The sequence below is a fragment of the Simochromis diagramma genome, unplaced genomic scaffold (genome assembly GCF_900408965.1).
Source record: "Simochromis diagramma unplaced genomic scaffold, fSimDia1.1 OVJJ01000466.1, whole genome shotgun sequence".
Lineage (NCBI taxonomy): Eukaryota > Metazoa > Chordata > Actinopteri > Cichliformes > Cichlidae > Simochromis > Simochromis diagramma.
This window is the reverse complement of record NW_024387287.1, coordinates 546,845-562,907: the sequence shown is the minus strand read 5'-3', so window position 1 is coordinate 562,907 and position 16,063 is coordinate 546,845. Positions and strand designations below refer to the sequence as shown.

General features: G+C 42.1%; 1 protein-coding gene and 1 long non-coding RNA gene across 3 annotated transcripts in view; one reads left to right on the top strand and one right to left on the bottom strand.

The window, feature by feature from the left end:
* The window catches only part of LOC120716232 (1-phosphatidylinositol 4,5-bisphosphate phosphodiesterase eta-2-like), a 145,784-nt gene that overhangs the window by 35,578 nt on the left and 94,143 nt on the right, over nt 1-16,063 (top strand). The window contains exon 1 of one of the 2 annotated variants that reach the window (XM_040003681.1): nt 11,034-14,052. The exons of the other annotated variant lie outside the window; for it this stretch is intronic. Within the exon in view, the coding sequence (XP_039859615.1) occupies nt 14,010-14,052 (43 nt within the window). The 5' untranslated portion in view covers nt 11,034-14,009. Of the gene's footprint in view, nt 1-11,033; nt 14,053-16,063 lie in introns of those variants that run through there. 2 annotated transcript variants of the gene reach the window in all.
* LOC120716236 lies at nt 949-15,458 on the bottom strand. Its single transcript, XR_005691846.1, has 3 exons — nt 15,389-15,458; nt 1,188-1,193; nt 949-1,148 (listed from the first exon to the last, which is right to left on the bottom strand). It is a non-coding gene; the product is annotated as an uncharacterized LOC120716236 (long non-coding RNA).

The following is a 16,063-nucleotide window of genomic DNA, read 5'->3' as shown; positions in this document are numbered from 1 at the left end:
CTCTGTGGTAAGTGTGTGTGGACAAAGAAACTGGAATATAAGGTAGTAGAATCTGTTCTAAATCTTTCATATCGTCTCCCCAGAGTTTCCACTGTTCTCTCTATGATGCCGGCATCGGTGTGCCTCAGTCATACCGTTCTACAGAGAGGTTTCTCACTAAATGTCTTCCTCCCCATTGTGGCTGGCGCTACAACATCTAAACGGGGGTCAAACAAACTTTTCACTGCAGACTAAATGTCCCTTTGGGTCAAAGGCTTCTCGTCCTTTGAAACTGTTAGAAGAAATCTCTTATGAAGTGAGAGTAACATAGAGTAGCGAAGGCATACACAGGGAACTTGTATGCAATCGCATCATTTATTTGTTTCAGAGTTACCCTGGGAGCAGATATGTGTGTGACACTTTGTGTAATTGTACTGAACATGATTGTAACTGCTTCAGATAACAGATGAGGAGGAGCCACAAAGAGGCCTGAGAAGAGGACAGACAGAGAGAGGCATCCCCTCAGCTTACTGTTATGTACAGCTTGCTGAATAACTTGAATATTTGTTCTATCAGAAACACAGATGGTGAAGCTGCGAGACATCATGATTCCACTCCTAAATCCAGATCCTTCAAATCCTTGACTAGATATTCAAGAGGAACGCTTGCATGGCACTGCTGATATTGGATGCAGTTTTGTGTAGCTTAATGTTTGATTTAGCTAGCATCTCTTGGGAAGTCAGCAGGACACGAATGGCTTCTGCTTCACTGGGAAAAAATGCCAATCTGTTGTCAACATAAAAATTGCCTGCCATGAGCTGGTAGTGAAGTCATCTGCTTCCAGAACAGCTCGCCTGAGGCGATAAATGACAACCAATGGTGATGGACTGCTGCCAAATACATGTCCTGTCATTTGAAACTCTTTCACTGGTTTTTGTAGATCAGAGGTGTCAAACCTACGACCAGTAGCGGTTTTTGATACAGGCGACACAGGCGGTTGCCTGGGGCGGCATCACGGGCATCGGCAAAAAATTTTTTTTACTCGTACTCATGCTGCCCCGACATCATGCCAGCGCATATTGGGAATGGCATAGGCACCAATCAGTTTTCTATTGCTCATTTGCTGGGAGGAAGGGCGCCCTCCATTTGCGAGGTGCGCCAGCTGCTTGCTGCACAGGGAGGAAAGGGCGGGGCGGCGGGGGATTCACTGGTGGCTGGAGCAGCATCTAATAACCAACTCTCAAAATAAAACTAAATAAAAACAAACCAACAAACATGAAAACACCAGACATTATGATACAGACTTATAATTTGCACTGATGTTTTTTTGAAATTCTATATGCGAAAAGTGAGCGCGAGAGCCTTCGGTGCACCTGCATGCTGCTGAAGTCAAAGTAAACTTTATTGTCATCTCCGCTACATACAGTCCAGTATATAGAGAGACGAGACGATGAGGCTTCAGTTACAGCAGTGCAAGAAAAAAAACAATAAATATAAGAAGAGTAAGAAAATATATACACTTTATGACTGGGGTAAAGGGATCAATAACAATTTAAAATTTACAGTTTGATGATTTAAAGTTTCACACACAACCCGTCGAAATGGGAGGGGCTGGCTGCTTCCAAATAGAGCACATTTCATTCATAATGATGTAAATCCAAGCCCATTATGTATTCCTGATCTGAATCCTGGGTTGTGTGAAATCCCAGAAATAAACCTTAGACAAAGCGAATCTGTGAACTAAGGTGTAGGTCTATTAGGTTATGTTGTGGCGATCCTCGAGTTGGTGGATTTGTGTTCATACTGTAGTGCAAAATTAAAACCAATGGAAGATGGACAAGAAAAGTTCAAAGCCATCAGGTGCTGAGTTTAGAAAAAAGAGAAAAGAAGAGGAGGAGAAGCGAGCAAAAGATACAGGTAAGCAGATGTGTTATTGGATAATGGCAGGTCATCCTGAAACAATCAGAATCAGAATACTTTATTAATCCCTAACGAAATTATGTGGGGTACAGTTGCTCCAAGAAGAATTGGTAAAAATAGTAACAGTAACAGACTAAACAACAAACAAACAATACATTATATTACAGATTTGACACATTTAAGGAATAGCACTAATATAAATAAATAACTCAATTATAAATATCAAGGATTAACAGAGGGGATTATAATGTGGCCAATCAAATGCAAAGATAGACTGGGATCATACCATTATGTGAAAGAAGGAAGTCTGGTTGACATTCCAAAGACAGCAAGTGGAGTGGTACAGGCCAGGTACACAGAGAGACCGGGAGCTAGATTTAAATGCATGCATGTCTGGAAAAAGTAAAGAAACGACGAAAATGTAAAATGAGCAGAATCTGGCTGCATTTTAATGATAGTGGAGACTGCAAAGATAAAATGAGGAGCTGGCCAAAGTGATGCCCATTTTATTTTCAGCCATTTTCCAACGTGGAGGACAAAAGGTTATAAACAGGGCTGCACATAAGTGGTCCGCAGGTGCACATTCGCTGTCAAAATAAAAGACGTGCACCCGATAAGAAGTTGCAACGCGCGTTTGAGTACATAAGAGTTTTTGGAGGAGGACAGACATTTGTTAAGAATTCTTAAAGTTGTCGAAGAAGCAAGCTCCTTTAAGCAATTACTTTCGTGTTCCTCCACCTACAAAGAAATTTCAGAAGGAGTCCGAACCGCAAAAGAAGCGCGTATTCTCGGAAAAGTGGTTGCAGGAGGTAAACTGGCTTCAAACAAATGATGAACGCATAGAGATGTGGTGCAGAATATGCCATGAAAATCCCACTCTAGCGGACAAAAACAGTGCAAACGCGCGTTGCAACTTCTTATCTGGTGCGGGTCTTTTATTTCGACAGCGGAAACTCCACTTATGTGCACCCCTGGTTATAAACTTGTTCAGGCCTCATGTGTGTTCTCCCCAGTAGTAGTAAATACACTAAAATTGAAAACAAAACAAAACAAAACACTGAATAAAACATTGCTTCTACAAAAGACTACAGTTACAGTTCAGTACTAAATATTACATAAACTACATACAAAGTATCTTTGAATGGCAGAGATGCAGACATGTTTAAATGAGTCTCACAGGCCTAAATGTGCCTTTGACACCATTAATAATACTTAAACTGTTTCATCTGCTGCTCATCAAAAACAGCCACAAGAAGAAATGTTGGACTTTTAACTGTATTTTCAGAAGTTTTACAGCTTTTCCCAGTGACAATATACCTTATAGTAACACAGAGTAAACTCCAACAATCAGATGACCCCCGATGAGCAACAGGAAGAAACCACTGGCAGAACCAGGCTCAGGGAGGGGCAGTTATCTGCTGTGACCAGTTGGGGGTGGGGAGGAAAACAGGACGAAAGACACGCTGTGGAAGAGAGCCAGAGATTAATAATAGCTAATGATTAAATGCAGAGTGCTACAGAAACCCATAGTGAGTAAATAAAGGTGAGTGAAGTCCCCAGCAGCCTACGCCTACGGCAGCATAACTAAGGGAGGATTCAGGGTCACTTCATCCACAGTATATGCCAGTATATGTCAAGAGGAAGTCCTTATCCTGGAAGTGTCTTTTTCCCAAATCCAAAGTATAGGATGGTTCCACAGAAGAGGGGTGTGAAGGCTTAAGGCTCTGCCTCCCATTAACTGTGAACATCCTCACAAGTAAACCAGCAGTTGAAGTTGAAGTGCTCTATTGAGGTGATATGGTACTATGAGATCGTCAAGATAAGTCAGGGCCGAATTATTCAAGACCTTATATGTGAGGAGCAGGATTTTATATTTAACCATAGCTGGACTGGCCATCGGGCATACCGGGCATTTGCCCGGTGGGCCGCTGGCGATTTTTGTTTTTATGGGCCGATGGATTTTTTTTTTGATTTTTTTTTTTCTTAGAAAGGGTATATATAATGAAAGGTGTTGGATTGGCCAATTGGTCATGATCGACTCTGGGCTGGACCAATTACAGCCGAGGAGGCCGGATGCACCCGCCCCCTTGTTTAGCAATCACGTGATTTTCGCGCATTGCATGCCGGGAACTCGTGGCAAAACAATCCAAGCACCGCATCAAATGCAAGCATTTGCAGCACCGCAAAACGTTCATTTTCCGGTTCCAATGCCTTCTTGTTTTTTCTTTGCCGCACAAAAAAGGAATGTACAAAACAAAAGGAGAACAATACCGGTCCGTACAAAGACAGACTCGACGAAAAGACAAAGAAAAGATACGAGGAAAAAAATCAAAGGAGTGAAAGGGTCAGACCCTTAGAGCACACAGAGGGACAAAAGACGTTAGCGTGCTGCCCAACTTTCACCACGCTCAGATTTATAATTATACGCTTCTTGGAGTGAGTGCATACACTCATGAAGTTTAGTAACTTCAGGTCACTGCAACAAGCCCAGGTACAGTTTACCGACGGATGGGTGCAGGACCTTGAAATGCACCGTGTAGAACGAAAGACCATCGTACGAACAAAGGTAAGTTTACCAGCCTCACAAATCGTCGTCATAAATACACATTCGTTAACCGTTTATTAATAGGACCTTTGAGCTCAACGGTAATTAATTAGTAGTGGAAATAATTTCTAGTAGCATCACAGAAATGTAGCAGTGACAATAATATTGTATGTTGTAATCGCACTTGACAATTAGTGATACAAGGTTCAAGGTTCAAGGTTCTTTATTATTTGTCACATGCATAGTTATACAAGTATAACACACAGTGAAATGTAGCCTGACACGCTCCTCGACATGTGCAAAAATGGGGAGGGGTGTAGAGGAAGAACATTATATATATATATATATATATATATATATATATATATATATATATATATATATATATATATATACACACATATAGTATATACACTGGGTGAATGTGCAGTAGTAGCAGCAAGCAGGTGAATTCTGTACATTAATATGAATAGATATCTGACTATTTTACAGGATAGACAATATAAACATATTTAAAATTAAAGGAATTGAAATGTACATTGTGCCTTGGTTTAGTGTCTGGAAGAGTCCTGTCTCAGTCAATTATAGATGATGTGAGAGGGCGGGTGTGTGTGTTTAGGGCACGGATGGCTTGGGGATAGAAGCTCCTCTTGAGTCTCTCTGTCCTTGCCCGGAAGATGCGGAACCTTCTACCAGATTGCAGAAGTTGGAACAGTTTGTTGCCAGGATGGGACGGGTCCTTCAGTATCTGCGCTGCTCTAGTCCGGCATCTCCTGGTGTAGGTGTCCTGAAGCGGGGGGAGAGCAATCCTGCAGCAGCGTTCTGCTGTACGGATCACTCTCTGGAGAGCTTTTTGGTCCTTCACACAGCTGTTCCCGAACCACGATGTCATGTTCTGTGTGAGGATGCTCTCCACAGCGCCTGTATAGAAAATCCTGAGGATCTTTGGAGAGACCCTGAACTTCCTCAGTTGTCGTAGGTGATACAGGCGCTGCCTAGCCTTTTTGGTCTGGACCTGAATGTGGGCAGCCCATGTCAGGTCTGAGGAGATGTGGACACCAAGATACTTGAAGGACTGCACCCTCTCCACTGGAGCTCCATTGATGATAATGGGCTTGTAGTCTCTGTGCTGACCCCTTCTGAAGTCCACCACCAGCTCCTTGGTCTTGCTGACGTTCAGCTGGAGGTGGTTGTCCTGGCACCACGATGCCAGATTCTTCACTTCATCCATGTAGGCCGCCTCATCGTTGTTGGAGATGGCACCCAACACCACTGTGTCGTCAGCAAACTTCACAATGGTGTTGGAGCCATGGGTGGCCACACAGTCTGAAGTGTAGAGGGAGTAGAGCAGTGGCGAGAGGACACATCCCTGAGGTGCTCATGTGTTGATGGTGATGCTGTTGGAGAAGCACCTGCCCACCCTCACCACCTGAGTTCTGCCAGTGAGGAAGTCCAACACCCATGCACACAGACGGCTGTTAAGTCCCAAAACAACTGTTTTATCCTGTGAATAAAAGTAAATGGTTTTGTCAATGTACCATGGTAATAACAGAAGCGAAACACAATATTGTGTCAGGACAATTCACTATTTATGCACAATAAACAAAGGAGCATAGCGCGACAATTTCTGTTCAGCGCCAGACTTGCTTGTAACCTATATCACCAATTATGTTAAGAAAAATGACGTATTAACTACTAAAAAAACTCTGACCTTTGTGGGAATGCTTGGAGCAGACTAACATGTGAGCTGGAGTGTTCTGAGACATTATACAGGGAGTGCAGAATTATTAGGCAAGTTGTATTTTTGAGGAATAATTTTATTATTGAACAACAACCATGTTCTCAATGAACCCAAAAAACTCATTAATATCAAAGCTGAATGTTTTTGGAAGTAGTTTTTAGTTTGTTTTTAGTTTTAGCTATTTTAGGGGGATATCTGTGTGTGCAGGTGACTATTACTGTGCATAATTATTAGGCAACTTAACAAAAAACAAATATATACCCATTTCAGTTATTTATTTTTACCAGTGAAACCAATATAACATCTCCACATTCACAAATATACATTTCTGACATTCAAAAACAAAACAAAAACAAATCAGCGACCAATATAGCCACCTTTCTTTGCAAGGACACTCAAAAGCCCGCCATCCATGGATTCTGTCAGTGTTTTGATCTGTTCACCATCAACATTGCGTGCAGCAGCAACCACAGCCTCCCAGACAGTGTTCAGAGAGGTGTACTGTTTTCCCTCCTTGTAAATCTCACATTTGATGATGGACCACAGGTTCTCAATGGGGTTCAGATCAGGTGAACAAGGAGGCCATGTCATTAGTTTTTCTTCTTTTATACCCTTTCTTGCCAGCCACGCTGTGGAGTACTTGGGCGCGTGTGATGGAGCATTGTCCTGCATGAAAATCATGTTTTTCTTGAAGGATGCAGACTTCTTCCTGTACCACTGCTTGAAGAAGGTGTCTTCCAGAAACTGGCAGTAGGACTGGGAGTTGAGCTTGACTCCATCCTCAACCCGAAAAGGCCCCACAAGCTCATCTTTGATGATACCAGCCCAAACCAGTACTCCACCTCCACCTTGCTGGCGTCTGAGTCGGACTGGAGCTCTCTGCCCTTTACCAATCCAGCCACGGGCCCATCCATCTGGCCCATCAAGACTCACTCTCATTTCATCAGTCCATAAAACCTTAGAAAAACCAGTCTTGAGATATTTCTTGGCCCAGTCTTGACGTTTCAGCTTGTGTGTCTTGTTCAGTGGTGGTCGTCTTTCAGCCTTTCTTACCTTGGCCATGTCTCTGAGTATTGCACACCTTGTGCTTTTGGGCACTCCAGTGATGTTGCAGCTCTGAAATATGGCCAAACTGGTGGCAAGTGGCATCTTGGCAGCGGCACGCTTGACTTTTCTCAGTTCATGGGCAGTTATTTTGCGCCTTGGTTTTTCCACACGCTTCTTGCGACCCTGTTGACTATTTTGAATGAAACGCTTGATTGTTCGATGATCACGCTTCAGAAGCTTTGCAATTTTGAGACTGCTGCATCCCTCTGCAAGATATCTCACTATTTTGGACTTTTCTGAGCCTGTCAAGTCCTTCTTTTGACCCATTTTGCCAAAGGAAAGGACGTTGCCTAATAATTATGCACACCTGATATAGGGTGTTGATGTCATTAGACCACACCCCTTCTCATTACAGAGATGCACATCACCTAATATGCTTAATTGGTAGTAGGCTTTCGAGCCTATACAGCTTGCAGTAAGACAACATGCATGAAGAGGATGAAGTGGACAAAATACTCATTTGCCTAATAATTCTGCACTCCCTGTATTTGGTATATCCAGACCATCCGTCGGCTCTTACTTCGGAAACATGGCTTAAAAAATTTCTCTTCAACGACGTAATCCGATAAAAAAACCGATCTCTTTACCCGTCGGCTTCCCGTGGCTGTCATGCGACCGGCTATTGCAGTTAATAATACAACAGCTTCTTGCCATTTTTTGGGTTTCTTTTTATGGCTGTGTAACTGAGTTCAATTGAAAGCCTGCGTGCGCTAGTACCTCTTGCCACAAGTTCCCAGAATCCTTTGCGGTTTTACCCCTGAATGACGTCACATTTTCAATCTTTATCCTAGTGGGCCGGTCTCTAGTCAAAATGCCCGGGCCAATTTTTTGTCCCAGTCCAGCCTTGTATTTAACTCTGTGTCTCTATTCTCTCTGCAGCATTTTAGATCAACTGAAGACTTTTCAGGGAGTTTATAGGACATCCTGATAATAATGAATTACAGTAGCTAGATATTCATCCCAGAAGGGAATTTTTTGGAGGTCACAATAGCATTTTAAAGAGTAAGGATAGTGCAGTCTACAATAAAAAAATAAATAAATAAACAACAAAGTTAAAATAAAAGTGCCTTTTAGTATGAGATAGTGCAGTAATTTATAAATGTACAACAGCGCTAAAAACATAAAAAAACAGTAAAAGGAAAACTGACATTGTGTAAGAGAGAAGTGCAAAAAGCATAAATAAATAATACATACACTATAAATCTGAAAAAAAAACATGCCTTATGCCTGTGTGTGTTCACCTGTCCTAGAATGAGGAGTTATTACTGCTTCCACCTCATCACCGATGATGCTGATGGGCCTGGTCGCAGAGAGATGATGTTTCTAATTTTAGAGATGTTGTGCAAATGGAAGAAAGCAGTCCTACATATTTGTTTAATATGTGCATTGAAGGACATGTCCTGGTCAAAAATGACTCCAAGGTTCCTCACAGTGTTGCTGGAGGCCAAGGTAATGTCATCCAGAGTAAGAAGCTGGTTAGATACCATAATTCTAAGATTTTCAGGGCCGAGTACAATAACCTCAGTTTGATCTGAATTAAGAAGCAGAAAGTTAGCGGCCATCCAGGTCTTTATGTCTGTAAGACATGAAAGACATGATACTGTGCCTTCTAATAAAACAGAATTGGTCCCAGCATGGAACCCTGTGGAACTCCATAATTCACCTTATTCTGTGTAGAGGATTTAGACTAGGTAATACAAAACTCAAGACTAACTAATACAGAGCTTTAACTTAAATATTTCTTAAACCCAAATGAATGAATAAAGAGGCCAGTACAAAAACTCAAGACACTAGGCCAAAGACCCACAGTTATGACACAGATTTAGCATACACAGAAAAATCAGATTGCCAGTCACTTGTATTCTAATTTATTCATTCCAGTTGTTTACACAGGTATATTTTTGTTTGAGTGTCTGAATATTGTGTCACAGTTATCAGGGAAAACCATGTGGAATTATTAAAGGACCCAAGATGCAGGCACTACTGATGTGAGGGAGCTTTATTAATGGAGCGTGAACATACAACAAAGGCGAGGGTGGCAAAAACAGAACTGATAAAACCTAAACTGGGAAAATGAAGCAAAAACAAACCTGAAACAGAGATACAGGGAAACACAGAAAAAGATGCAGGACAACGCAGGGACATACACAGATGAACCAGCAATGCACACAAGAAAACACAGGGCTTAAATACAATCAGGGAATGGTAGACAGGAGGGAGACACGGCTGGAATTAATTGGACATAACGAGACAAGCGGAAGCAAAACTAGAAACACTGACAAGAGACACCGACCTTCAAAATAAAACAGGAAAAACACACGTAAACTTAACACAGACTGGGGAGATAGAACATAGGAACATGAAACGTGGAACACGAGAGTACAAAGGACACAAAACGCAAGGGATAACCATAAAAAACAACCCACATAAACAAAACCACAGAATAATAATAAACTTAAACATAAACACTCTAGACCATGACATATTGATGTATTGACCCCTTAAGATTTTGCTCATATTCCACTTTTTCCAACACAATACCATTATTGAATACTTGGCCAACATAATCTCAACATGAAGCCAGGTAGTGTGAGTGATAACAGTAGGTTACGAAGGCTGGAAAACAACAACAACAAATGTCTAAAGCACCATAAAAACCTAATGGATGTAAGCAAAACTCCATTTATTCTTTAAGTATATATGAATAATGATTGTTGCAGCTTTAGTGTCAAAGAACCTGGTTTATAACACTATGACTTAATTTCATGCTACAAGTGGGGATTTCAAAATATTAGTACAGTTGTAAGGCAGCAGGCAGCCACTCGACTATTGTAACAGTTTTCATTTCTTTTTGTTACAGCTAGAGCAGGGCGATATGACCAAAAATATTTATCACGATATACATTTGAAGATTTGCGATAGCGATATATCTGACGATATAATTGATGTGAGACAAAATACTTTACAACTCCACAACTTTATTAGTGCAAAAAAAACAAAACAAAACAACGTATTTTCACTTAAACAAGCAGCTGTTTTTATGTGCATTAAAGTTATATAAAATTTAACAGTGCAAATGCAAATTCCTTGCTGACAGTTTACCCAAAAGGCATTTCCAGTGGAAACTGGCCGACATATCCTCAGCATAACCATGTATAATATCCACAAAACTTAAAAAGAGGTTATACACACACAATACAGTAATATTATGTTGAAGCGCAGTGCGTATCACTCCGCGAGGCTCCTGCCTACAAATGCTCCGACAATCCATCAAGCGGTGTGGCTTCGTAGCTTAGCAAAGTAGTACTAAAACATTTGACAGATTTTCGAGCGCCGTGTACCACATAAAATCGTTTCGAGGTCAGTAAACACAACCAGAATGCAAACATAAGGCACACGGGATTATAAGGGGCACTGTTGATTTTCAGAAAAATCAAAGGATTGATTTTAAGTGTGCCGTATTTTCCAAAAAAAAAGGTAATAACAACGGCCCGCTAGCATGCTCTACCAAAAATAGTGCTTTGTTGTGTATCTGACGGACGAAAGCCAAACCAGTTCCACACCACTGAAGTTGCAGCATTTTTACAAGCCAATTCTGGTTTATCCGTTTCATTCAACGATCCACTTTTACCCTTCTCATTCTCCGTTGCCGCCATGCATTTTCCGCCATGTGCATATGAAAACAAAGGCACTGCGCATGTGCCTTTTACCCATATTCTATCGCGATATTTCATTTTCCTATCGTTGCCCAACATTATACCGGTATTACCGTGAAAGGTATGATATGGCCCAGCCCTAGTTACAGCAGTTTTCTGACATTCTTCAACTGAGTTACAAGAGCTGATAAAGGCAAATAAACGAGGGCACAGGAGATCTGTATGACATGTCACTGAAGCAATATCTAGAGAAACACAGGCTGCTCTATAACATGGCGTGTTAGCTGATGCTTGCCTTCATAGCACTGGTTGGGTTTGTGCTGATGTTGCAGACACAGGAGTTGTTCCACATGGAGGGCTATTAGATTAAAAAAATGGTTGTTTAAGCATGTTGACTCTAGAGGAAGAGGGTTAGAGAAGAAGGCACATTAGGCTGTCCAAGGTTAGATCTAGGTGATGGGATGATGGGAGTTCATTCAATACACTGTGGACAAGATTTAGTAAGTGGAGCATAATAGCATGTGAGCACAATCCCCATATAGAGCTGATACATGTGGTTACCAAGATTGGGCTGTTTTCTAAACACAGGAACAGTCAGTTCATTTCAATGTAATGTCCAATAGACCAAGAGCTGCACAGTTTAGAGCAAGATCACAAACTAAGAGATGATATTCTGCTATAGATAATTTACTAGCAGGACAGACATAGTTTGTCTATTCTGATCAGAACAACATATAAAGATATGTTAAATGTAGACGTACAGTGCAGTGTGGCAGACAGTCATTATAATGGACCAAGGCTTCAGTAACTGACTATTCATAAGCCTGGTTGCCTAAAACAAAAGCTTAAAGATGTCGTTTGTGTTAGCTTTGTAAAATATTTCCAAATTTCAAGGCAAGAAATGGACTCAACAAAACAAATGAGCCATTTATTGAGGCTGAAGAAAACATGCAAAACAAAAGAGCAAAAGAGAACTAAGACCAAACTAAACAATAACCCAGATTGGGAAAACTAAAACTGACCAAAACTAACTAACACTAAAACTGAACACAGAACATGAAAACCTGGATTCATGGATCCCTGATAAGCAGACATCCTGACAATGAACAAAGGGAAATTCACACAATATATACACAGAGGGGTGACGAGGGATATGGAAACACAGGGGGAACACAGCTGGAACAGATATAACGATATGGGGGAAGCAAAACTAAACACACCGAACACAGGATGAGAGACTGTCAAAATAAAACAGAAAACAGTGAAATGCAGACTAAGACACACGGCTTGACACAGGCCAGAGGAAAGAAACAGACAGACAGAACAGAGAGAGGGTGAGAGAGCGAGGGGCAAGAGAGGGCAAGAGACGTGAGGGGCTGGGGAGAACACACATGGATGCACATGACACACAGGGGGACACAAGGAATAAAACACAAGGAGGGGAACATGGGAACGGAAAAAAAGGAGACGAAACACACGGACATGACTAACACCTGGAGAACGAGGAAGCAAGAGACATGGAGGGAAACCAAACTCAGACATGACTGAGGAAACATACACAGAGGACATGACAGACTCTCACAGGGGACACAGGGATGAGACAGACAAGAAAACATGAACCAGATATTACAAATAAACTAAACTGTAGAAAGCTAAACCAGTACAACTCAAAGAATCACAAACATACAATAAACTCAAAACGCTGGGTCCAATGACCCATGACCATGACACACTACTCGGGCACGCAAAATTAAACGTTGCAGTTCTGGGATTCAGGAGTGTGGGTTTAAGGATCAAACTGGAAATGTCATGCAAGAGCAGAGTGTTGTTGTTCAATTCCTCACTAGCAACACAGTAAAAATATTGCATGGTGCATTCATAAATTCCCTTTGGAATTTAGTAGCTCTCCTGTTATATCTCCGTTTCATTAGGTGTTCATCATGTGTTTGTAAAGTTGCCACAACATGAGTTTACGGTTCAGCCAACACAAGTCAATACAGAGTAGTTCCGGAGAAGAGCTGCTGACGGTGTGATCTTTAACAGGAGTGTTTCCCAGTGGAGGGGTAGAACTCACACTTTCAAGGGAATTGAACAAAATCATATTTTCTGAATTTAATGAAAGAAAATAAAAATAAACATAATCCACAACGTTCTGCTATTTATTTAAGCAGATCAGAACTTGAGAATTCAGATAACATCATGAAATGTTAATTTACTGGAAGGCTGCACTTTCTATGAGAATTTGAAGGGTACCTCAGATCTAAATCATGGATGGGAAGTTCATCTTATTGTGTCTTCTTTCTCTTATCTCCCTCCGTATGTCACTTCCTGTCTTTGTGTACTGCTGGGACAAACAGATCCCTGTTTGACTGGTTGCCTCTCTCAGCACCTCCCTGTTGAATAAAACATGTGCACCTCATGCTGCTGCTCTATGCTGCTTGCAAATTTATTCTCCCTTCTTTTTCTTAGCAGATGTATCTCAGTTCATTTGCTGTCTGCTCTCTCCTCCTGCTCCTCCTCCTCAGTGAGTTTCCCTTCCCCTTGTTTCTCTCTCTTTTCTACTCCCTGCTTCTTCCCTCCTCCATCTAATAACGCTTGCTTTCCCAGGTAATCGGCATTGAACCAAGCAATTCCCCCTCTCATGCTCGAACTGTGAGTGGTTGACTGCGCTGAGCACGCTCCCAAAGCGCTCTAGGCAACACCTCCCCCCATCCTTTCAGTCTGTACAGTACAGGCAGAAGAAGCAGAAGAAGTGTGCAAGAGCACGCTGTTGTCTTTGCTGCTACCCACCACATTAGCATATAGAGACAGGAGGGATGAGCTTTCATAAAGAGAAAAAGCGAGGAGAGAGGAAACACTGTACAACAAAGGCAGAATAGAAATTGGGGAGGGTAAGTAAGTTGCCCCCAAAGTGTTTTCTGTCACACCTCAAATGACAGCCCCCATGGGGTGAGGCATGTCCGCAGCAGTAACGACCCTCCAGATGGCATCAGGATGAAACCAGCCCCTCTGTCCCGGGTTTAGCAACACATGGAGCTCGGCCTCTTTTGGGATTACATCAATGGACGAATCCAGCAATATTCGCAACCTGTGCCCAGAGAAAGGTAAGATACGCAAACAGTCCCAGATTCACACTTTCTTTGCATGCACCAGCTTTGAAGAAGTAATCTTCCAGGATGAAGAGCGCCTCGTGCATGAGGGGTTAAAGAGAAGGAGGCGTGACAGAGAGTTTCTCCTCACATTTAACCCACTGACTCATCCTGCTCACTTCTGGTGAAAACACAGCATGTGACTTCAGCATGTGTCTGGTTTTGTCAGACATATCACCTTCTTGACTTTGTCACTCTAAACACCTGGCCTTATAAATACTCGTTTCTTTCTCAGCTTGATTGGATGAGGCTGTGAAATCGAATGCTTTCCCTTTTTGTGAGGTTTAGGAACCTTTGAGATCCTCGCTCGAACCTGAGTGAGGATGAGGGCAGACAGAGAGATGAGGGAGGAGATGCGAGCAGATGAAATCCTCTATCTTTGACAACTCCTCATTACTGCTTCCCGCCTCCTCCTTCCCCTTTTCTCCTTTCTCTCCTCTTCTCCTGCTCTTGCATTCCCTTAAGCCCCAGTAACCATAGAACAACTCATTAGTGTTGGATCACCTTGGCTCTCAGAAGCAGGGCAACCTAAAGACCAACCAAGCACTATAATGAGAATTTCACAAAGCCATGAGGTGCAGCTATAATCCCTACCCCACATCTCCATGCTGGGGTGTGCAGGCATGTAGCAGGGACAGCTCGACCCTGATCTGGCCTGGTCCACTACTTTGTACAACTACAATTAACACCTACAGTTTCTTTTTTTGAAAGAACATCTATGGTTCATCTATGGTTGCTTTTCAACGGGTTTTTAATAATTCACAACTTTGTGTTCGTATTATTTAATTCTTTATGCTTGTTTCTGATTCAGTCGTCCCTATTTATCCTGGCTTGGCACCGACGTTAGGAGTATACTGACCAGTTTTTGAAAGCCTGAATGTGAATTTCAGGATCAACTTTTACTGGTATTCCTGGAAGGTAAAAGCACATAGGAAGCACAGCAGTTGTTGTGGCTTACCACTTTATGTTAAAGATGGAGTCACTGAGTGCTGAGCAGAAAAGCCACAAACCTCCTGTGGTATCAGCATCAGCACAGAAACACTTTTTGTGCTGATGGCATAGGGTTTCATAGCTCCTATAGGTATAATGTGCGGTTGCCCAGGGCGGCATCGTGGTGGGGGGCGGCATCACGGGCATCGGCAAAAAAAATTTTTTTACTCGTACTCATGCTGCCCCGACATCATGCCAGCGCATATTGGGAATGGCATAGGCACCAATCGGTTTTCTATCGCCCATTTGCTGGGAGAAAGGGCGCCCTTCGTTGGCGAGGTGCGCCTGCTGCTTGCTGCACAGGGAGGAGAGGGCGTGGCGGCGGGGGATTCTCTGGCTGGCTGGACCAGCGTCTAATAACCAACTCGCAAAATAAAACAAAATAAAACAAAATAAAAATAAACCAACAAACATGAAAACACCAGACATGATGATACAGACTTATAATTTGCACCGATGTTTTTTCGAAATTCTATATGCGAAAAGTGAGCACGAGAGCCTTCGGTGCGCCTGCTTGCTCGTGAAGTAAACTTTATTGTCATCTCCGCTACAGTACAGTATATAGAGAGACGAGACGACAAGGCTCCAGTTATAACAGTGCAAGTAAACAAACAATATATATAAGAAGAGTAAGAAAATAAATATACACTTTAGGACTCGTGGTAAAGGGATCAATAACAATTTAAAATTTATAATTTACAGTTTGATGATTTAAAGTCTCACACACAACCCGTCGAAAGGGGGGGGGGGGCAGCTGCTTCCAAATAGAGCACATTTCATTCATAATGATGTAAATCCAAGCCCATTATGTATTCCTGATCTGAATCCTGGGTTGTGCAAAACCCCAGAAATAAACCTTAGACAAAGTGAATCTGTGAACTAAGGTGTAGGTCTATTAGGTTATGTTGTGGTGATCCTCGAGTTGGTGGATTTGTGTTCATACTGTAGTGCAAAATTAAAACCAATGGAAGATGGA